This window comes from Lytechinus variegatus, chromosome 10 (assembly GCF_018143015.1).
Source record: "Lytechinus variegatus isolate NC3 chromosome 10, Lvar_3.0, whole genome shotgun sequence".
Classification (NCBI taxonomy): Eukaryota; Metazoa; Echinodermata; class Echinoidea; order Temnopleuroida; family Toxopneustidae; genus Lytechinus; species Lytechinus variegatus.
In genome coordinates, this window is record NC_054749.1 from 7,347,124 (window position 1) to 7,367,906 (window position 20,783).

Below are 20,783 nucleotides of genomic sequence, written 5' to 3' on the forward strand. Positions count from 1 at the left end.
AAGTCATTTTTGAGAGCTGATTTCTGCAAACTCTAATCACTATTTTAAAAGGTGAAGTTATATATCTGATTAGTAATACTTCCCCTTTACAATGATGACCAAAAAAAGTCATTATAAAATACTTTTGATTCTTCGGTTGTCTACTTTAAGAACTCCAGTATTGTACATATTATATGGATTTGAATCATTGGCAACGTTCTCACTACCTTCCTAAAACTAGTTTAGTGGAAACTAGTTTAACGTGTAGTGAGAATGGTCAAAGCGTTCTTCCAAACAGGTTCATAAAACCTCCTTGCGATATAATTTTCAAGGTCTTTGCCTCATTAAACTGGTTTTGGCGTAAGTAAGGACACAACCGTTCTTCGGGAAGTGATCTTCGCACTCCACACGACAGGTGTAGAATGCCTTCGATGCGGTTTCGAATTTCGCGTGAAATTTGTCCCCACACTAAGAACGTTTCCATCCGCAAAGCAATCTTCCAAACTGGTTCCCTGAATCGGTTTTCCAGTAAACAGTTTTAGAAAGCGTAATGAGAATGTCCTCATTGAGACATTTCTGCAGTTGCATTTGGCAGGGAATCAGGATATGTTCAATTGCAAATTCAGCTTTGAAGTCCCAAAATCAAGCATAATTGGGTGTTTCAAGTGAGTTGAGTTGGAATTACACACAAGGCATTTGATCTTATTGATACTTTTCCCCACTGTGTCTGATGATAATAAGATGATATCATTATCAATTCTTGAGGCACTTTACATCTTGGGGAAAATGATAATTTGCAGTCTGTTTAGTAATAATTCAGTGTTAAAAAGTCAACATTTTTTTTGTTGGGGGGGGTTTCAAAAATACCTTGCTGAATGATATAATAGAATGGTCTCTTATTGAATTTTTTTTTTTTGCTTCATCTGCTATCTAGTTCAAGTTAGGATGATTCGCAGACGGTTTTAAAATAATACAGTTCAAAAAGTTGATTAAACATTGAATTTTTTTAGGTTTCAGAAAAACCTGGTTAAAACATAGAATGATAGAATAGAATAATCTGTTATTGAAAAGATTTTCTTTTTGCTTGATCTAGTCATGTGCAGGGCAAGATGTTTATATTGATTTGTGCATTCAGATGAATCCAAGCAGAATGAATTGTATTGCGGTGAGCTTGTACCGACACATAAAAATACTAATGTGAAAACATTCCAAACCACCCAAGGACAAAGCTTTTTCTGATCAAATTGAAGTTCGCGAAGACCGGGTACATTTTTTTATTCTGATCTGGAAATTTACACTGATCAGAAGACAAGTATTTTTGGCGGTATGAAAGAAAATTACTCATAATGTTCTGCGACAAAAAAAATAATAGGTGGGTTTCAAACTGCCTAGGTCACAAGAATCCCCATTGAAGAGCTAGAACTTTTTCAGGTAAAAAAATACCAGATGATTATTTCCACATTCGCACAGCCCCCTTGAACATACCATTTGAAAAAAAGAGAAGTTTTTCAGGTTAAAAAATGCCAGATAATCATTTCACATTGCCCCGAATCATACCCTTTAAAAAAAGTTATTGAAGTTACAAGCATGCGCAGTATGGTGTGATAAGCAAGCAATGCGTGATATTCAAACTTGCTAGCTCAGAAGCCACCCAAGGCGCCCGGGCCCCAACTCCACGCTTGGCTAATTTGCAGACGGTTTTAAAATGATACAGCGCAAGATGTTGATTACACATTGGATTTTTTGAGGTTTCATAAAGACCTCGCTGAAACATGAACGGTAGAATAGAATAATCTGTTATTGAAAAGATTTTCGTTTTGCTTGATCTAGTTTTGAGTCATGTGCAGCGCGCCATGTTCATGTTGTCATGTGTATATTGGTTTGTGCACTCTGCTGTTCATCTTTATTCATATGAATCCAAGCAGAAAGAACTGTATTGTGGTGAACTTGTAATGGCACATATTGTGAAAACATTCCAAATCACGGAAGGACAAGGTTCTTTCAGATTGAATTGAAGTTCATGATCATAAAGCTGAGCATAAGTTAAAGGACAAGTCCACCCCAACAAAAACTTGATTTGAATAAAAAGAGAAAAATTCAACAAGCATAACACTGAAACTTTCATCAAAATCAAATGTAAAATAAGAAAGTTATGGCATTTTAAAGTTTCGCTTCATTTCACAAAACAGTTATTTTAACATGTTGTGTTTCAGGGAGGGAGGTCCCATTCGTCAAATTTGTAAAAATTGAAAATATTGTATAATTCAAACAATAAAAAACAAAAAAATAGTGAGTGAGTGACATCATCAACTCCCTCATTTGGATGTAACTGGCTCGTTCATATAACTATTTTGTTAAAAATAAGCGAAACTTTGAAATGTCATAACTTTCTTATTTTACATCCGATTTTGATGAAATTTTCAGAAATGTTTTGGAAACAGAAAAATCAAAGAATAAGATCAAAGAAAGTTTTGAGAATAATCAGACACATAAGGAGAAAGTTAGGAGCATTTGAAAATTGCGATGACTAATGCAGGGAGATCCTCCCATTGGCAATGCGACAAAGATGTGTGATGTCACATATGAACAATTTTCCCTTTGATGGACTACAAAATACCCCAAAAATGTCTCTCTTTTATCTTTCCTATGGTGAAACAAACTCTTTATCCATAATGTAGTCTTTGCAAATCTGTATGATATGTCCTCCTATAGAACGAATATATGAGCTACTGATGGATGTGATAAAAGAGGCAAGAAAAGCAATGGGAAAGTTGTTCACATGTGAATTCACACATTTTTGTCTCATTGCCAATGGGAGGATCTACATTACAATAATGACCTAGACTTCAAATGGTCATAACTTTATCATTATTCATTCAATTTTTCTCAAACTTTCGTTGATCTAGCTATCTTGTTCCAAAGGTTTCGTTTTCCTTTGATCAGAAGTCTCTATTAAAGCACTCTACAGAAATACAGCATAATTACATGTACCCTTCTTTAGTATAGCTGCCATTACCAAGGAGTTACCGGCAGCGCTGTTACCAGCACTGTTACGCAGTGCTGCGTTTCAAAGAATAAATTCCTCCCAGGTACCCATTCCCTCTATTCATATTTTGCCTCGGGTCGGGTGTTCTATTTTTCCTTCCAGTTCAAATTTCATCTGATACTTGTGCGGGTTTGTCAGTGAAAGCTCTTATGATAATAAGGTTTGCAAACATTCATGATATATACCATGTCTTTGACAGACTAGGATCAAAGATCAAATCCTGTCTGCCTCTATCAATCGATCTGCTTTGTTGTATAATGGACCTACTGGTTGTATGAACCCTGAGCTGAAAAGGCAGTCTGAGAACTGCTTTAAACCAGACAAATCAAGCTGAATGTGCCAGTACCACTTTATGTGCATGAGGACTTGAATTGATCATATTTATTACAAATGCGCAGTTCTAATGTTAAAGGTCAAGTCCACCTCAGAAAAATGTTGATTTGAATCAATAGAGAAAAATCATACAAGGACAATGCCGAAAATTTCATCAAAATCAGATGTAAAATAACAAAGTTATGACATTTCAAAGTTTTGCTTATTTTCTAAAAAAAATTTATATGAACGAGCCAGTTACATCCAAATGAGAGAGTCGATGACGTCACTCACTATTTCTTTTGTTTTTTATTGTTTGAATTATACAATATTTCAATTTTTACGAATTTGATGATCAGGACCTCCTTGCCTGAAGCACGAAATGTTAAAATAATGGAATTCCACATGTTCAGGGAGGAATGAAACTTTATTTCAAGTGACAATGACGAGAAAATCAAAATATTTCATATTTCGAACAATAAAAAACAAAAGAAATAGTGAGTGAGTGACATCATCAACTCTCTCATTTTGATGTAACTGGCTCGTTCATATAACTTTTTGTGTGAAATGAAGCGAAACTTTGAAATGTCACAACTTTCTTATTTTACATCCGATTTTGATGAAATTTTCAGTGTTATGCTTGTTGAATTTTTCTCTTTTTATTTCAATCAGGTTTTTGTTGGGGTGGACTTGTCCTTTAAGTTTACATTACGTACCCTTGCACATCAGAGTTGTCCATAAATTTGAGAGTTAGGTGGTGATTGCAGATTCTTTGCAGAAAATGCCACAATGTATGCACTTTACCGATTCCCATAAAATTGGGCAAACTGGATGGTGTTTCCATAAAGCTGTTCGTAAAGACAATTTTGCGCATGACTGGAACCTGTTCTAAGGTGCTGAATCAGTTGCATAAGGATATATCATTTAGCACAAGAAAGGGTCCCCAGTCGGCGTAAAGTCATTCGTAACTTACGAACAACTTTATGAAACGGGCCCCTGATATGATCTTGGTAGAAATACTGTTTTGGTTTTGTTAACCCCTCCCTCCCCCTTCATTTATTCCACTCTCTATTCCTGTTTTAATACTTCTTACATACCCTTTTCCTCTAAATTTAAGTATGGGAAGCCAAAAGTATCAAAATTTTTATTTAGTTGTACGTTTACTGTGCTCTTTCCTGATTCATCGATGGTGAAGACAATCATTTATTTATACTTCCTGCACAATTATGAATGATTTGAGAGCCGAATGAGCTGTAGTATGATATCTCTACTGTTAGTGATTATGTAACAATTGGCTGTCCATACTTAAACCACAACTTTAAACCCGAGTTTAGTTAAACCTGACTTCAGAATATGGGCCAAGCTGTTCTCTTTTTGTGTGTGATATATTATAGGGCCCTCTGCAGTCTGCACCAGCCCGAGTTTTCATATTAGTGCACTACTTCTGATCCGGCAAATTATCCCGATCTGAATAATCTCGAGATTATTTGTAATGGAGACACAATTATCACACTAGTTTGCTGGATTTATCTTGAGATTGCAATTCCAAGTCAACTTGGGATTGTTTGCAAAATAGCGTGCTATTTTACGAATTATCCCGCTAATAATTCACAGGTGCAGATGCACTTGGGATTATTTATTCACGGCATCACACCATAATGCAACCATGATGCAACAATGTCTCGCTTGAACACAAATCGCTCTTCTTGCGATGGTGGTTTCTTGAATCTCAAGATTGATTGCAAAGAGGGCTGATCAGGCTGAAATCTCGAGATTTAGCAAACTCAGGCTTTTGCTGCACCGCCTTTTGAGCATTTATTCTATTTCACATCACATTGCTTACTTTGATTCACAGATTCTTCTCTCAATAGACGCCTAATTTTCCACAAGCTTTTAGTTTCATTTAGGCTCCCCACTTTAATTACATTGGGTGATTTCAAGTTCAGTGTTATCCTTTTGGTGTTGGTGTTGGGTCAATTTTTACACGATTATAACACCAAACAGAAAATGAGGATGGTCCCGAAAAGTCACTCACTAGTTGCTGAGATGTCAATAATGTGATCTGGATCAGTTTTACAAGCTCTGAATGGGTTTTGGAGCTAGGGGAAGCAACCAAAATTTCAACACTACCACCAACACCAGGGCCAACACCGAACTTGAAATCACCCATTCTGTACTTCATGTCAAATACTCAAGTAATATCAAAACTCATTTGATAATTTGTTTTGTATGTACACACTTATGTTGTTTACTGTAAAAGTGGAAGGATTAAAGATATTAGAATAAGATTTTAAAAATATAATGGAATTTCATGACATATGGAGAAACAAAAAAAGTGTAAAAATCATGTTTTTCTTCAATGAATTTTGACACACTTTAATCGAACCGATTGTCTACTGGAACAAGAAATCAGTTGCTTTAATAACGTTTTTTTCTTTAATTTTTATGTGTTTTTTTTTAAATCAAACCAACTTGATATATCAGGGAACAGGAGACTAGGTTGACCTTCCCTTATAGTGTTCATCTTTTTTTTAAATGAAGAATACTTCAACATTTGATTGAAAGCTTTGATGAGTCATAATAACAAAATATGTATTTTTTTCTCTTTGTAAAACTATTCTCAGACGTCAATGATAAACCGGTCAGCCCTTGGAGTCTTTCCACCCGGGGAATATCCTGGACGGATGGAGGAAGCTCTGCTATCTGTAAGTTAGTCGGGGCAGATTAGAGGTCATAAAAAAATTACCTTGAGGGTGTGTTCAATGCTGAGTTTCAAATTGAGACAGCAACATGAATCATGATTGAAAATTCAATTACAAAGCACAAACATGATAAGCTGTGCATCGTTAATTGTCAAAAATATGAAGCTTTTGATATTTTGATTGTCGTTGAATTTACCTGCTTTCATTATAGCGCAGCTTTATTGCACAGTTTGACCCATCACAAGAAAGGTTAAATCTGGCATCTACTTGTGTATAGGCTTCCACAGGAGCAGCAAATTTAAAGACGTTTTTTAACTCAATCGTGTTCAGTGTCGCATTTGCAATGCTGAAGGTCATATAATCAGAGATGATTGCGTTTACAAATGCATCTTTTTCGACGTTTTAAATTTTCCTTGGAATCATGGTTTAAAAAAGTTTATGTTTACGACTGGGAATGGAAGACAGTGAACACATCTTTCCACGTTTTGTAATCACATTTTCAGTCATGATTCATGTTGCTGTTCAGATTTGGAAACCGATTAAACACACCCCAAGATAAATTTTGTATTCTGTCTTGTAGAATACACATGCAGATCAACTTGTTAATGCACATATACTTGGAGTTCACAGTACATGTATGTGCATAAAAGAAACATGCAAAATACAAAAAAGTTCAATAAAACTCTTACTGCATGAAACGTGAAATGCATAAAATTATTTAATTGAATTCATTCCAGAACCAGTCTCTTTTTTGTGATAGTTGCGGCAGGCAAAACATTGAATTAGAATTTAAAAAATGCTGAGCTATTCATTATTTCAATTGGCTATCAGAGTAACACAATAGCAATTCCAACTGATCAAATGTTTAATCAATGGTTTTGTTATCGGGCATGTCATGTGTCTGGTCAGGAACAATGCCCCAGCTTGGAAAGCCCCCTCTGGACTTTGACTCATGATTGCTTCAATGATGTTTATAATTTGATCAGAATGGATTGATAATGAGTATTCTTCAACATTTTTATGGCGTCATATGATTTATTCATACGTGTAATGCTCCTGGGTTTCAATGCTGTATGTTATACATCTGTTGAGATAAACAAAATCCATTGTGGTTATTGTTAGATTGATAAAGTCGTTGTACTTTGAAATTGCCTTTGTGTGAAATTTGGTACAGGTGTTTAAAAGTTCTACGAAGTATGAAATACAAGGTACAGGTCCATGAAATATCATCTAGCCAACAGAGAAAAAAGAAAATGGGTGCTAGGGGGCAACTTCACCCTCTAAGTGCCCAAGAGAGCCGTGGGAAATGAAAAAAAAATCCTCAAAATTCTCTATTCACTGAAATGTTAATGCTTATCAAATGTTGTAGATATAGGCAGTAGGTTGTGAAAAAGTGGCCCCTATAAATAATCTTTTTTGCCTGAAAAAGAGACCTGGCAGATTATAAAAGAGCCCTAAAAATTCCCTATTCACTGAAATGTTCATGCTTATCCAATGGACCCTGAAATTGAGAATGATTTTTTTTACCTGCTAGCTAGTTCATGTTATTGGAAATTATAAAACTTTTTTTCCTATAATCTGGGTAGGGTATGGGGGAAATAGAATAATGTTGTCTGAATTACGTTAAGGGTCCATTCTTTCAATTTATATTCTTCTTTTTTTTTGAGGAGGGGTATTTTCAAAATAGATATAAAACTACAGTGAATTTAGTTTGCTTTGTTTAAGGTAAAAATCGTTTACAAGAATCATTATGATTTAAAGTGTATTCTTTTTCATATGATAACCAGGAACAATCTCAATAAATTTGACTGATACATGCAGTGATGTGGTACATCTCTATATCCTAAATTACCCATCTATGAATGGATAAAAAAGGTCAATAGACTTTGTAGATTTTGTTTGACATAATTAAACCTGAGTAATCTTGTGTAAAGTCTATCTTTGATATTGATGATAAAATTTTGATATGATTGACGTATTGTTTTTAGATCGCACCCAAGGGTTTAGAATGCGTTCAGACGATGATGTGCGGATCGTGCTCAAATGAGAACGCGCTCAAACAAACTTTCCTACAATATAGGGTGAGTGATAATAATCAATAGTCACAGTTTTATGATGATAATAATGATGTGAATAGTAATTATATGATTGTCCCAACTATCATCATCATGTTGATGATGTTAGTGATGATGATGATGATGAAGATGATGATGATGGTGATGATGATGATGATGATGATTATGATGATGATGATGAAGATGATGGTGATGATGATGATGATGATGATGGTGATGATGATGATGATGATGATGATGATGGTGATGATGATGATGATGATGATGATGATGGTGATGATGATGATGATGATTATGATGATGATGATGACAATCATAATTATGACAGTGATGATGATGTTGATGATGACAATGGTAGTTATGATCGATAATGATAGTCATAGTCATGATATTATTGACAATGACAATGATGATGATGATGAGTGGTACTAATTTTAGTGATTTAACATTGAATTCACATTGAATGATTATCATAAAAATAGACATGTACATTACTATAATATTTATTTGTTTCTTAAATCATTTTGATTTAAAAACTGCACTAGTATACTTGATCAAATTAAATTAAACTAGTAGTTGTAAAAGTAAATACATGTGTTTGTTTATTTGTTTTGTTAGACCAAAGCCAGAGGAGGAGCAATGCCAACACAGGAGGAATATGATTCAGCCATGCATAATCAGGTGAGAAAACATTACCAAACAGGAAAGGTTTCACAGGACAGTCAACTCTAATTTAGAGACCACTTAAAGGGGAAGTTCACTCCTACAAAATCTTTTTGGTAAAAATAACAGAAAATATAATGAGAAATATTTGGGAAGGTTTGAAGAAAATCCATTAAAGATTTTAAAAGGAATTAGATTTTTTAAAGTTTTTGATGTCACATGCGAGGAGCTTTACATTTATTTTGAATTTTAAAAATCAATGAAATGTCATCTTCTCAAAAATAGTTTAATTTGGTTTTATTGTACCTTTAGTGTATCAACAGACAAATTGTTTCACACCCGCTCATGAAGGAAGACAATTTTTTGTCAGCATGAACCTTTTAAAACATTGAAATTAATGCATTTTATATTGCTTAACATATGGGGCAGCTGCTCGTCTATGACGTCACAAATAAAAGAAAACCTAAAATTTTAATAACTTTTTTTAATCTTTAATGGATTTTCCTCCAATAATTTTTTATTATTTTTTTCTGCTTTTTCTTAAATAAATTTTTTGTCGGGATGATCTTCCAATCTAATGTACCTGTACGACTGGTTCAAATGGATCTTTTCCTATTTTCCCTTGAATATATATTTCATTTTTTTGGGGGGGTGTAGAGTCTGCAATATGGGGAACTCGTCTATATTCCATCCCATGACAGTGTGATTTGCTATTCATCACAAAAGTGCAAAGACCCCATCAAGATCATTGATGTATGCGTTTATTGTTCAACATGCCCACCATCGACCAATCAGATCTTTTTAAAATTTGCAATGACCGCCCATCTTTGTGATACTGAGCCCTGGGTGCCTATTCCTACCACTCCCTATTATAATCAGTATTCTAGTAACTTGCAAACAAAGACAGCTTTATTTGGGTGACCCCTTCTTTTAAAGGGGAAGTTCACCCTGAAGAAAACTTTGTTGTGAAAATAGCAGAAAAAATAGTAAAAAATATTGGTGAAGGTTTGAGGAAAATCCTTTGAAGAGTAAGAAAGTTATTAGAGTTCAAAATTTTGGATTTGTGACGTCATAAACGAGCAGCTGCCCCATGTGTTATGTAATATAAAATGTATGAATTTCAAATTTTGTATGGTTCCTGATGACTTAATTTTGTTTTCTTTTCATGATAGGGTATGAAATGATTTGTCTATTGATATACAAAAGTTACAGTGAAAACCATTTTCAATTTTCTGAGAAAATGACATATTGATATTTTACCATTCGCTATGTAGGAATGCTGCTCGCATATGACGTCACAAATCAAATAATTGAAATTCTAATAACTTTAATTATTTGATGAATTTTTCTCAAACCTTCGGCAATATTTTTTATTATTTTTTCTGCTATTTTTACAATAAACTTTTTGTCAGGGTGAACTTCCCCTTTGAAGAAGTAGCAGCTTCTGTCAAATTGCTGGGCATGTTTTATTCTATCTTGTTTACTTTATCTTAAAGTAAATCTACTTAAATTATCTGAGTGCTTACTGGTGTAAGATATGCTTAGACTGAAAAAAATTTGCAGTCTGAAGTGACAATGGGAACTGCACAATCCATTGAATGTCCTACATACATGTAGCATAAAATCTGGGTTAAATCTACGTTACACTTTGTTCATGTTTATCAATCATGCATCACACATTAGAGCATACATGTATACTTACTTTGTGCTTGGGTTCCCCTGTTATTTAAAGAAAAAAAAAGTATTTTGTAACTTTAGATAAATTCATTTGGGACCAAAAACCAGTGGGGATATTTTCTTTAAATCAAGATCAAATTGGGCAAAATAGGTGACTCCATGGGTGGTGTGTAGGGAATAAGTTTGGTTACCAAATTTTATTAGCATTTTTGGATATAAGAATTAGCTCCCAACTACATTTTGTACAGTAATGTAAAACAAAATCTGCTATTAAAAGAGAAGTATTTTCCTGTAGCAGTTTTTAAAAATGTGGAGCAAATTGCAATCGATAACAGAAACATTATTCTCCTTGGTGAGCCCTTGTGATTGAGCTAAAGAGCAGTGCTGTAGTCAAGACTAGACGAAGACGAAATATACTTGTCTGAAGACTGTGCAAGACCAGTCTTGAGACCTCCAACAATGCTATTATATGAGAGCCTGCTTAAAAGCGACTTCCTAAACTTCAACCTTGTAACAAAGAGTATAAAACTCAAAATTGGAGAAAAAAAATTATAGCATGGAGATGTACATTAACTTGGGCTGGTCATTAAGTTACACATATCTTGATAAAAACATGGAAGGTGAAAAATATTAAGGGCCCTGTCTGACAAAGACTTGCGTTTGATCAAATCAGCCACAACTATGGAAAGCCAACAACATCAAATTTGGAAATTCATATTTGTTCAAAACATTTTCTAGATTTGAATGTCTATTCATACATTCATAATTTTCTTGAAAATTCAGTGTGCTTCTCCGTGTTTACCAAGATCATTGTGCAAATTTCCCGAAAAGAATTGTGACGTGGATGGATTTCCATATATAGTACTTGAGGTTGATCAGATCAATCGTAACTCTTTGTAAGACAGGGCCCTGCTGAATTGGAATTCCAAGTTTACTTGATGTTAAAACGTAGGATTACTGAAATAATGTCATTTGTATTGTGACATTTATTATAACTATACTAAAAACCAAAAAATAGATATTGTTTTCACAATAAATACTAATGTGTATACCTGCTCTGTACTGGCCTCACAGAAAGGTTGTTAGCGCTAACCATTCGCTAATAAAAAGAGGCCCGTGATACAACCGGTAATGTCGCAGCTATGCCTCATGTGACAACAATGCATTATATACATCTTGGTTCAATATTTGGCATCACAATCCGAAAGATGTGACTGGGCCGACTGTTACTGCTCTTTTAGCTCTAAGAACTTTTCTGTGCGGCCGCGCAGGTGGATTTTTGCTTGTAAATTTTTTTCTGGGACGAAATATCCATCATTTTTCGGTTAAAATCTTTATCTTTTTTTTGTCGTCAAATTTTTCCTCAAAAAAATGTGCCCCCCCCCTTTTGGGAAATCCTGGATCCACCCCTGTGCAGTTGGTACTAGTTTTTAAACTTGGGGTGTGTTAGGAGTGCGGGGGTGTATGGGTGGGTGTGTGTGTGCTGATGTGATTATTGTTGGCCCAACGATAAACCAGGAAAGTCTCCCTGGATGACCTCAGAATGGTTGTTATTTGTCCAGGGTAGCTGTTTGCATTTCTTTTTCTGAGAACAATGTCTCAGAATGCTGTATTCTGAGATATCCGAAATCTCTCCATGTTATGCGGAATATTTGATCACATTGCTAAGACTGACCTTACAGTGTGCAGAGCGATGGCCTAGATTTTTTGTTTGAAAAGATTAAATTAAAATACATGAATTAAAGGAAAATGAAACCCAGAATCTAATACAGCATGATATCATTAAAATATGTAGGATAATCAAAATTAATCTTCTTATACCCCAGTCCGACTTTCCGGTATGGAGTACCACCTCTTCAAAGTTGGGTTTCTTCAGGTTCGAAGTCTCCGGATGTAATTCAGCCTAGAGCCTGCTATGATCAGGAAATAAACAATACTCCTATTCCTTCTTGAACTACTAATATTTTGATATGATAAATGTGCTTTGATTTTTCAGTTACCAGGTGCGCCAGATCTGTCAATTTTGTCATTTAATGGTGCTTTCCATGGTAGAACTATTGGTGAGGATTTTTACAATTCCTTTTCAAGTTTCATCTCTTTCTTATGTCATTTAACCCCCCCTTCTGTTATATATATATGTTTAAAGGGGTACTCCAGGCTGAAAAAATAGTTTTATTTAAACAGATATAGAAAAGTCAGACCAACTAAACACTGAACATTTGATCAATATCAGACAAGAAATAAAGTTATGGCATTTGAAAGATTTGCATTATTTTGGGTGGAACAGTTCTATGAATGTATTCGGGAATATTCAGTGAGCAAACTGATGATGTCATATCCCCACTTGTTTTTTTTTGTATTTTTGTAAAAGTGATGACAGTAGCCTATGTACAAATGTTCTGTTAAAAATTATTGAATTATTCAGTTTAAATCTTGTATTATTATTATTTTTTTTTGGGGGGGGCCTTTAAAAATTAAAATATATTTTTATTTTGTTAGTCTTTTGTTAAGAATGTGGTTGTATTTTTTTCTAATTATCAGATTTTGATTACATTCTAGTGTTGGTTATCACTATATAAAAGCTTGTATTCTTTATTTTGTGCTCAAATTAAAGAAAGCCTAATTTGTCATAAAAATTGTATACATTGCATGTTTATTTTTTTTACTTGGCACTTATCTCATGCTTTGATGCTCAAGAAAGCCATTATAATTACGATTGTCAAAATTGATGATAACTTTAGAACCTACCTTTAAGATTAGTGTTACTTTTTGCCATCCCTGGTTAAATTGGTAGTGTCAGAGGATTTTTGTAAGATTAACTAGAGTTGATGATGAAACTGTTTTATATGTTTGTAGGGATGCTGTCTTTGACCCACTCTAAACCAATCCACAAGGTGGACATTCCATCCCTTGACTGGCCTGCATCAGATTTCCCAGCTCTCAGGTATCCACTACACCAGTATGAACAGGAGAACAGGGTAGAGGAGGATAGATGCTTGCAGATGGTACGTTAGCTCTTTATATGTAGGGGAAGGCGGGGTAAGTTGAGCATAGGGGCAAGTTGAGCCATGGTAATTCCTATGGTAATGTATCTTAAAAAACAAACAAACCATAAAAATCGATTGAAATGCAGGCTGAAAGGAGCAAATTTACATGACTGCTCTTTTCCTTTTACAGGATGTTAGTATTTATAGAGAATTAGCAAGTGAAAAGACTTTAAACAAAAAATTGACATGCTGGTTCTCCCCCATACATTTTGTACATAGTTTTTGTGGCTCAACTTACCCCAGAAGGTGGCTCAAACTTACCCCATATATGGGGCAAGTTGAGCCATTTGACATCGTTTTTTTCAAAGGTCACGATGACTTTCAGTGTGGGGATAGAAAGTTATATATAGGTGGAAAATATTTCAGAAGAATTAAATTTCAAGGCAAGGTACTTATTTCGACAAGATTATTAATCATATCAATTCTAACATGCAAAAAGCAAAAACTGTCACAACTTACCCCGCCTTCCCCTAATTATACAACTCCCTGGAATGTTCTGTAATCCGATTGGTCCAAATCAGATCACATGATATTAAGTGAATCACACTATTGCATCCAAAATGTACTATCCTGCACTCTAACGTCATACCAAAAGTACTATCCTGCACTCTTGTGTCAGAGTGCACGATAATGCGAGGTCTGGGATTATCTAGAAATATCTAGAATTTAGATCAAATATAGCATTCTGGGCAACTCAGTAACATGGGGAAGGATGGGGTTGTATAAAGCAAACAATGCATGCATGCTTGTGCATTGAGGATCTAAATAATGAACTCTGTGCTCGACTCGCCAAATGGATATACCGCACTCATTCCTGTAGTGCTCGGTTCGGTGTATCCATTGGCTCTTCTCGCACATCGTTCACTATTTTGCCCTGCATGCACGCGCTTACTTGTATTATTTGTATAATACCGAATAGGTATGAGATTTCGCATAAGATGAAATAAAGATGCTCTATTCAACTTTGCAACGCCTCATTGAATAAAGTACTGTGTTTCTTTCTTTCACCAAATGTGAAATGTCGCATCATTGTTTAAATAAGAATATTCTTTTATTTGTGTTGTACAACGGTTCGGAAGTTAGTTAAAATTGGAACAATATTTGATTTTCCCCATGTTTATTTAATGAAAACAAGAAAGTATTATTGAAAGGAAAAAGCTAAATCCCACAAACGCGCATTGTATGTGCAGCAGCAATGCGCATTTAGCAAGTAAGCCCTACGCATATTGCGCCTGCATTTATCACAAGCTTGTGTCTTTATTCTAGGTGAGAGATAAGATAGCGGAGTATGCAGCTAAAGGCAAAACTGTTGCTGCTTGCATCGTGGAACCTGTATCAGCTGTTCAAATTCACCAAAGCAGAAAATAGATCGGTTGTGTCTTCTTGAAGAAAGATAACATAATAATGAACAGTCACATTGATTAATCGCCAGCTTGTTGTGTCTTTGCTTTAGGTGAGAGATAAGATCGCGGAGTATGCAGCTAAAGGTAAACCTGTCGCCGCTTGCATCGTGGAACCCGTCCAAGCAGAAGGGGGAGATCACCATGCTACACCTTACTTCTTCATTCAACTCCAGAAGATCCTTAAAGAGGTACCACTTTAGGGGGCCATTTCATGAAATCTGTTCCAGTAACAAATGTGCAATAATGGTTAAAAGCTACTGAAATCCTTCAGTCCGATTGGCTGATAGTGAATTTGTTATAGAGTTTGTGCATTTGTTATGATAACAAGTCTTTATGAAATGGTACCCAGTGCCCCAGATTCGGAAGCCAGGTTTAACTTAAACTATGAAATCAGTGCTGAAGTTATGAGAATTCAAAAATGTCAGAATTTTGTGTATGTATTGCATACCATATTTCTTCTGTTTTTTGCATTCGTTCTCTATGCATGGATGGTTAATATGAATATAAATATTCTAGTTCTTCTCACACAGCTGAGTGATTGGAGTGTGAAATAAGCTGATGAATTCTTAGAGACTCGTATCACATTTGGCTTTCCATAGTTAAACCACAGGCTTAGACCAGAGTTTTAATTCAAACCTGTGCTCGGAATACGAGCCAGGGACTTTTTTATCATTCTCTCATGGATGCTCCTCATCCCCCAAAACTTTAGGATGTTCATATTTGTACCACCAAACATTTCTCAACTATTACATGTATGTATATAAATTCTTCAGTGGCATAGCATATTGTTTGCAGACCACTTATTTTTCTTTATGGGCTGCCTAAATGTTAAGAGTTTTGCTCTGTGCTCTAAATTGACAGTTAGCATCCTTCCATTTTTCAACATTTATACAAAAAATAAAAATAATAATATTGTAGGGATACATGTAGTTTTATTAAAAAATGACTCATTGCAATAATACTATATCTTGGCTCTCATATCTGCTTGCAAAATTAATAGTTTTAGGCATTGTGACACTTGGCTCACAACAATAATCTATTTCCTCAAATTGAATTCTATAATCTCTTGTATTTGAAATGCAATAATTGAATAATCAGTGGGTTTTAAACCTGAAAATTGAAAATTTGTAGGCTGGAGCAGCATTTGTGGTGGATGAAGTGCAGACGGGAGGAGGTATAGCTGGGACTATGTGGGCCCATGAGCAGTGGAACCTGCCAGAGGCACCTGACGTTGTCACGTTTGCCAAGAAACTCATCACAGGGGGCTACTACTACAAGCCAGAGTTTGCTCCTAAGCTGGTAAATTTCAATATTCATTGAAATATTCATTGAATAAATTTGGGATGATTTTTATATTTAGATGATATTTATTATACTATATTTACAGAGATGCCAACTTCAGAGACCAGCTATGCAAGATATTTTCTGTGACTCAGCGTGAGATCACAAGCACTGTGTGCAATAGGCTGTTTATACATGTATGCGTGAAAGAGAAACTTGAGGGGATGAGAAAGAACCGCACAGAAATGTTGCTAGCCTAACAGAGCACTAAAAGTAAGCCCAGTCACATCTTTCAGATTGTGAAATCAAAACGTTCATTTCTATGTGTCAGTAATGCATTGTCGTAACATTAGGCATTCGCTGCCACATTACTGGTTGTAACAGGACCTCTGTTAGCACACTGTTAATAGCGCTTACGTTTCTGCGTGGTCAGAACAGATTGGACGTTGATGTGTGGAAGTTTCCTTTCCCAAAGCTAACATAGAGGGCCTCCTGAATCCCAATCCTTAGCCCAATGCCAATCCACTCATCGTCCAGCCGCTGTGTTTGGGATTGCGAGTTAGGAGGCCCTCTATTGGGGGAAAAAAGAGCTTCCATACATCAAAGTCAAATCTGGACTCTCGTCCCCAAGGTGCAAGTCTCACTCATGATGCATGAGACCTGGGGAGCGTTTCATAAATATTTTCATCCGACATGTTGTCAGATCTGACATCTTTCCATGATTTTGATTGGCTGAGAGGCACTGTTCCTATGGTAACTGTCAGATAAAATGGGACTTGTCGGATAAATCGTCTGACAAGTCCTTTCATGAAACGCCCCCCTGGCATGTCTGTATTTGAAACAATCGCAAGATCAATGGTAGGACACAGTAAATGGGTGTTATTTGATGATCATGGGACCATGAACCGATTTTTTTTTTTGTTTTCTGTTTTTGTAGGCGTACCAGGTGTTCAATACTTGGATGGGGGAGCCAACCAAGTTGATAATGCTTGAAGCGATCGTTGACACCATCAAGAAGGACAATCTCCTGGAAGTGGTCCAGAACTCTGGCAAGATCATCTTGAGTGGACTGGAGGAGCTGCAGGTCAGAACCGGAACCTGTCAGAACAAGGGTCCCGTAACACAAAACAACACAACACAAATGATCGTAGAACATTTTCTATGATTGATTCCATAGACTACAATGTACAATCAGTCATGAAAATCAAGTGTACAATTTATTGCTAACCTTTGTGTTACGGACCCTGGTTTTGAAAGTATGTGGGTGGGTGTGTGTGGGGGGGGCTTAGTTGAGCCCTTACAGGCAGTATCAATCGGATGTGGTTATTTACGTTCGGGACCAACTTTTAACATCATCATCCAAAAATTGTATATTTCACAGTTAGCTTGGATTTGAGGCTTTATATATATATTTGCATTTCCCAGTTTAAAGGCATTGAAATACAGTATTTAAAAGAGTTACTGGATGATTCTACATCGCTAGTTTCATTACGAAGCTTGATGATATAGAATATACCATATCCAAGAACTTTTTATAAATTTCAAGATACTATTGTATAACTTCTCTAATCTTGTTATAATGATTTGACTTGATACTAGGCCAAGTACCCTCAGTTCCTGTCCAGGGCGAGAGGGATGGGCACCTTTATTGCTGTTGACATCTCATCTCCGGAGACTGCAGGTGATATCGTAACCAGAGGAAGGAAAGCAGGTAAACACACCATTGTGTGCTTTATAGATTCCATCTTTTTAGTCCTTTAAGGACAAGTCCACCCCCAAAAAGTTGATTAGAATAAAAAGAGAAAAATCCAATAAGCATATCACTGAAAATTTCATCAAAATTGGATGTAAAATAAGAAAGTTATGACATTTTAAAGTTTCTCTTTTACAGGTGTATGCACATCCTGGTCTGTATCTAAATGAGGAGACTGATGACGTCATCCACTCACTATTTCTTTTGTATTTTGTTATATGATATAGTCTAATTTTCTCCTCATTGTTGAGTGAAACAATGATTAGTTCCTCCCTGAACATGTGGAATTAGCATTGTTTAATACTATATGGTTCAGTCAAGATGGTCCTCGTCAAATTTGTAATAAATGAAATATTGTATAATTCAAACAATAAAAAACAAAAAGAAATAGTGAGTGATGGACATTGACTGACTCATTTACATGTAACTGAGTTGTGCATATCACTGGTATGTGAAAAATTAGCGAAACTTTAAAATACCATAACTTTCTTACTTTATGTCAAATTTTGATGAAATTTTCAGCATTATGCTAGTTTGATATTTCTCTGTTTATTTAACATTTAACCTTTAAAACCATGCCTTGTCTAGGATTCCTCCCCCATTATGCAGTGGTGCTCAAAAGTTAGTGAACCCAAACCAAAATGAACATATTTTAAGTGTTCAAGTTCTGCCATGTTTTATATAGTTGTGAAGTCGGGTGATAAAATATTAAATTCTTTAAAGTTGGTTTCTTGGGACTTTGCTGAACATTGTAGTGTTGTTGTCTACATTCAACACTCAGTTTGAAGGAGTGCGTTTTGTGGCGGTGTTTGCCAACTCATGTGCACAACTGTATTTCCTTGAGCTGCGAACACGGATAGATATAGGAATTGTGTTAATTAATTATCAATGAGTTTGATGTACAAATGATCTACCATTCATTTTGATTTTGGTAACGAGAGGAAGGAAAACAAATAATCAATACATATCTTTTGTTTTGGGGCCCGTTGAAAGAATTTATAAACTCCAGAAATCAATTGCATCTTGGTTTTGAGCTAATCATACGTGCTTATTTTAGGCAATGCACTTGATTTTTGTTTTTAGATTTCATACAAAACCAATGCAAGTTGATTTGCCAGGGTTTTTTTTACTCTGATCCTTCAGGAATGTGCTCTTTGTACGCACACAGATCATCGTTCTTCATCGTTGAAATGATGTCAAGCTTAATTCTTGACTGTAACACTTGAATACAACTATATAGTTGATTTTCTGCCATGTATGAATATTGTCAACCAGTTTATAAAACAAATAATCACACCCTTTCACCTGTGCATTTGTAAAGAGACCCTTACATTTCAAGGAGTAAATTAAGTATCAGTCATGTGTAAAAACAAAGGTAAAATTTTGTCTCTGGAAAGGACACTAGCAACACTTGGTCTTAAACCCTTAACCACGTGATTAAAAGTCTGTACACTTGGATCATGATGATAAAGGATATTTGTATAGGGCATATATCCACCTTGTTAGGTGCTCAAGGTGCTCCTATATTACCGCGGCGAAGCACGGCAACAGATTCCGGTGTTGTTTTAGGAATTTCTTCCTACCTATTTACCTTACCTGGGTTGAGTGCAGCACATTGCAGTTCAATTTCTTGCGGAAGGAAATTACCCCATGACAGGGATTCCAACCCACAACCTTCTGTTTCAAAGTCTGGAGACTAATCCACTGGGCCACAACGTTCTCATGACATGTCAGCAACCATCCCAGAGTGTTTGGTTTTCGTCAGATACTGCTATTTATAATGATATTTTTCCCCCTCTTCAGGTTTTATCTTGGGTACCTGTGGGAAGCAGTCTCTTCGTCTACGCCCCGCCCTCATCTTCCAGTCTCAGCACGCCGAGATGCTACTGGACGAACTAGATCACATCCTGTCCGAGCTATAGAATGGTCTGATGTGAACATCATCTGCGTAAAAACAGGGATTGGGGATAAATTTTTAAAAAGGCCAAAGAGGAGAAATTTTATTTATGCTCTTGATGACGTCTTGTTAAAGATGTTTCTGATGTGGACATCTTTCTGTACCAAACCAAGGATTTGGGGTAGGGTTAGAGAAAAGGGCAAAGATGAGAGATGTAACATATCCTTTCAGATCTGTAGACTATTCTGGTAGGGACATCTTCTGTATCAACCAAGGATAGGGATTAAGAAAGGTGCAAAGATGGGAGATGTAACAGATCCTGTCAGAAACATAGATGATTCTAATGTGAACATATTCTGTATCAAAACAAGGCTTGGGGTAGGGTTTAAGAAAGGGACAACGACGGGCAATTGTACAGATTCTGTCAGAACCTGAGACGATTCTGATTTGGAGTTTACCTCATATGCCTATTCATGACTTTGTAGAAGATAGGGGTAGGGTTCAAAAGGGTGATACAACATTTGCTCCTGCAACAATCGCTCTGGGTTTTATTTCATCTAGAATTAAGAGTTAGGGTTGCTAAAGGGTTTTATGTTGGGATAAGGGTTAAAGGTGAATGAAACCTTTGGAACAAATAGGCTTGTGTGGAAACAGAAAAATCAAAGAATAAGAATAAAGAAAGTTTGAGAAAAATCGGTCAAATAGTGAGAAAGTTATGAGTATTTGAATATTGCAATCACTAATGCTATGGAGATCCTCATATTGGCAATGCGACAAGGATGTGTGATGTCACTGATGAACAACTTTCCCTTTGTTGGACTATAAAATACCCTCAAAATGTCTCTTTTTGCTTTTTCTTATGATGATACAAACTCTTTATCCATGATGTATTCTTAAAAAAATATGTATTACATGCCCTCATGTAGACAGAACACATGATTTATGGAT

The 20,783-nt window shown here is 35.7% G+C and overlaps 1 protein-coding gene across 1 annotated transcript in view; it reads left to right on the plus strand.

Moving 5' to 3' along the window:
- LOC121422652 (4-aminobutyrate aminotransferase, mitochondrial-like) overlaps positions 1 to 20,211 on the plus strand; it is a 45,208-nt gene extending 24,997 nt beyond the window's left edge. Inside the window, exons 6-15 of the mRNA XM_041617812.1 lie at positions 5,962 to 6,042; positions 8,028 to 8,120; positions 8,733 to 8,795; positions 12,451 to 12,514; positions 13,311 to 13,459; positions 14,955 to 15,092; positions 16,036 to 16,203; positions 17,123 to 17,269; positions 17,785 to 17,896; positions 19,742 to 20,211. Of these exons, the coding sequence (XP_041473746.1) occupies positions 5,962 to 6,042; positions 8,028 to 8,120; positions 8,733 to 8,795; positions 12,451 to 12,514; positions 13,311 to 13,459; positions 14,955 to 15,092; positions 16,036 to 16,203; positions 17,123 to 17,269; positions 17,785 to 17,896; positions 19,742 to 19,860 (1,134 nt within the window). The 3' untranslated portion in view covers positions 19,861 to 20,211. The remainder of the gene's footprint in view (positions 1 to 5,961; positions 6,043 to 8,027; positions 8,121 to 8,732; positions 8,796 to 12,450; positions 12,515 to 13,310; positions 13,460 to 14,954; positions 15,093 to 16,035; positions 16,204 to 17,122; positions 17,270 to 17,784; positions 17,897 to 19,741) is intronic.
- Positions 20,212 to 20,783: the final 572 nt, after the last annotated feature.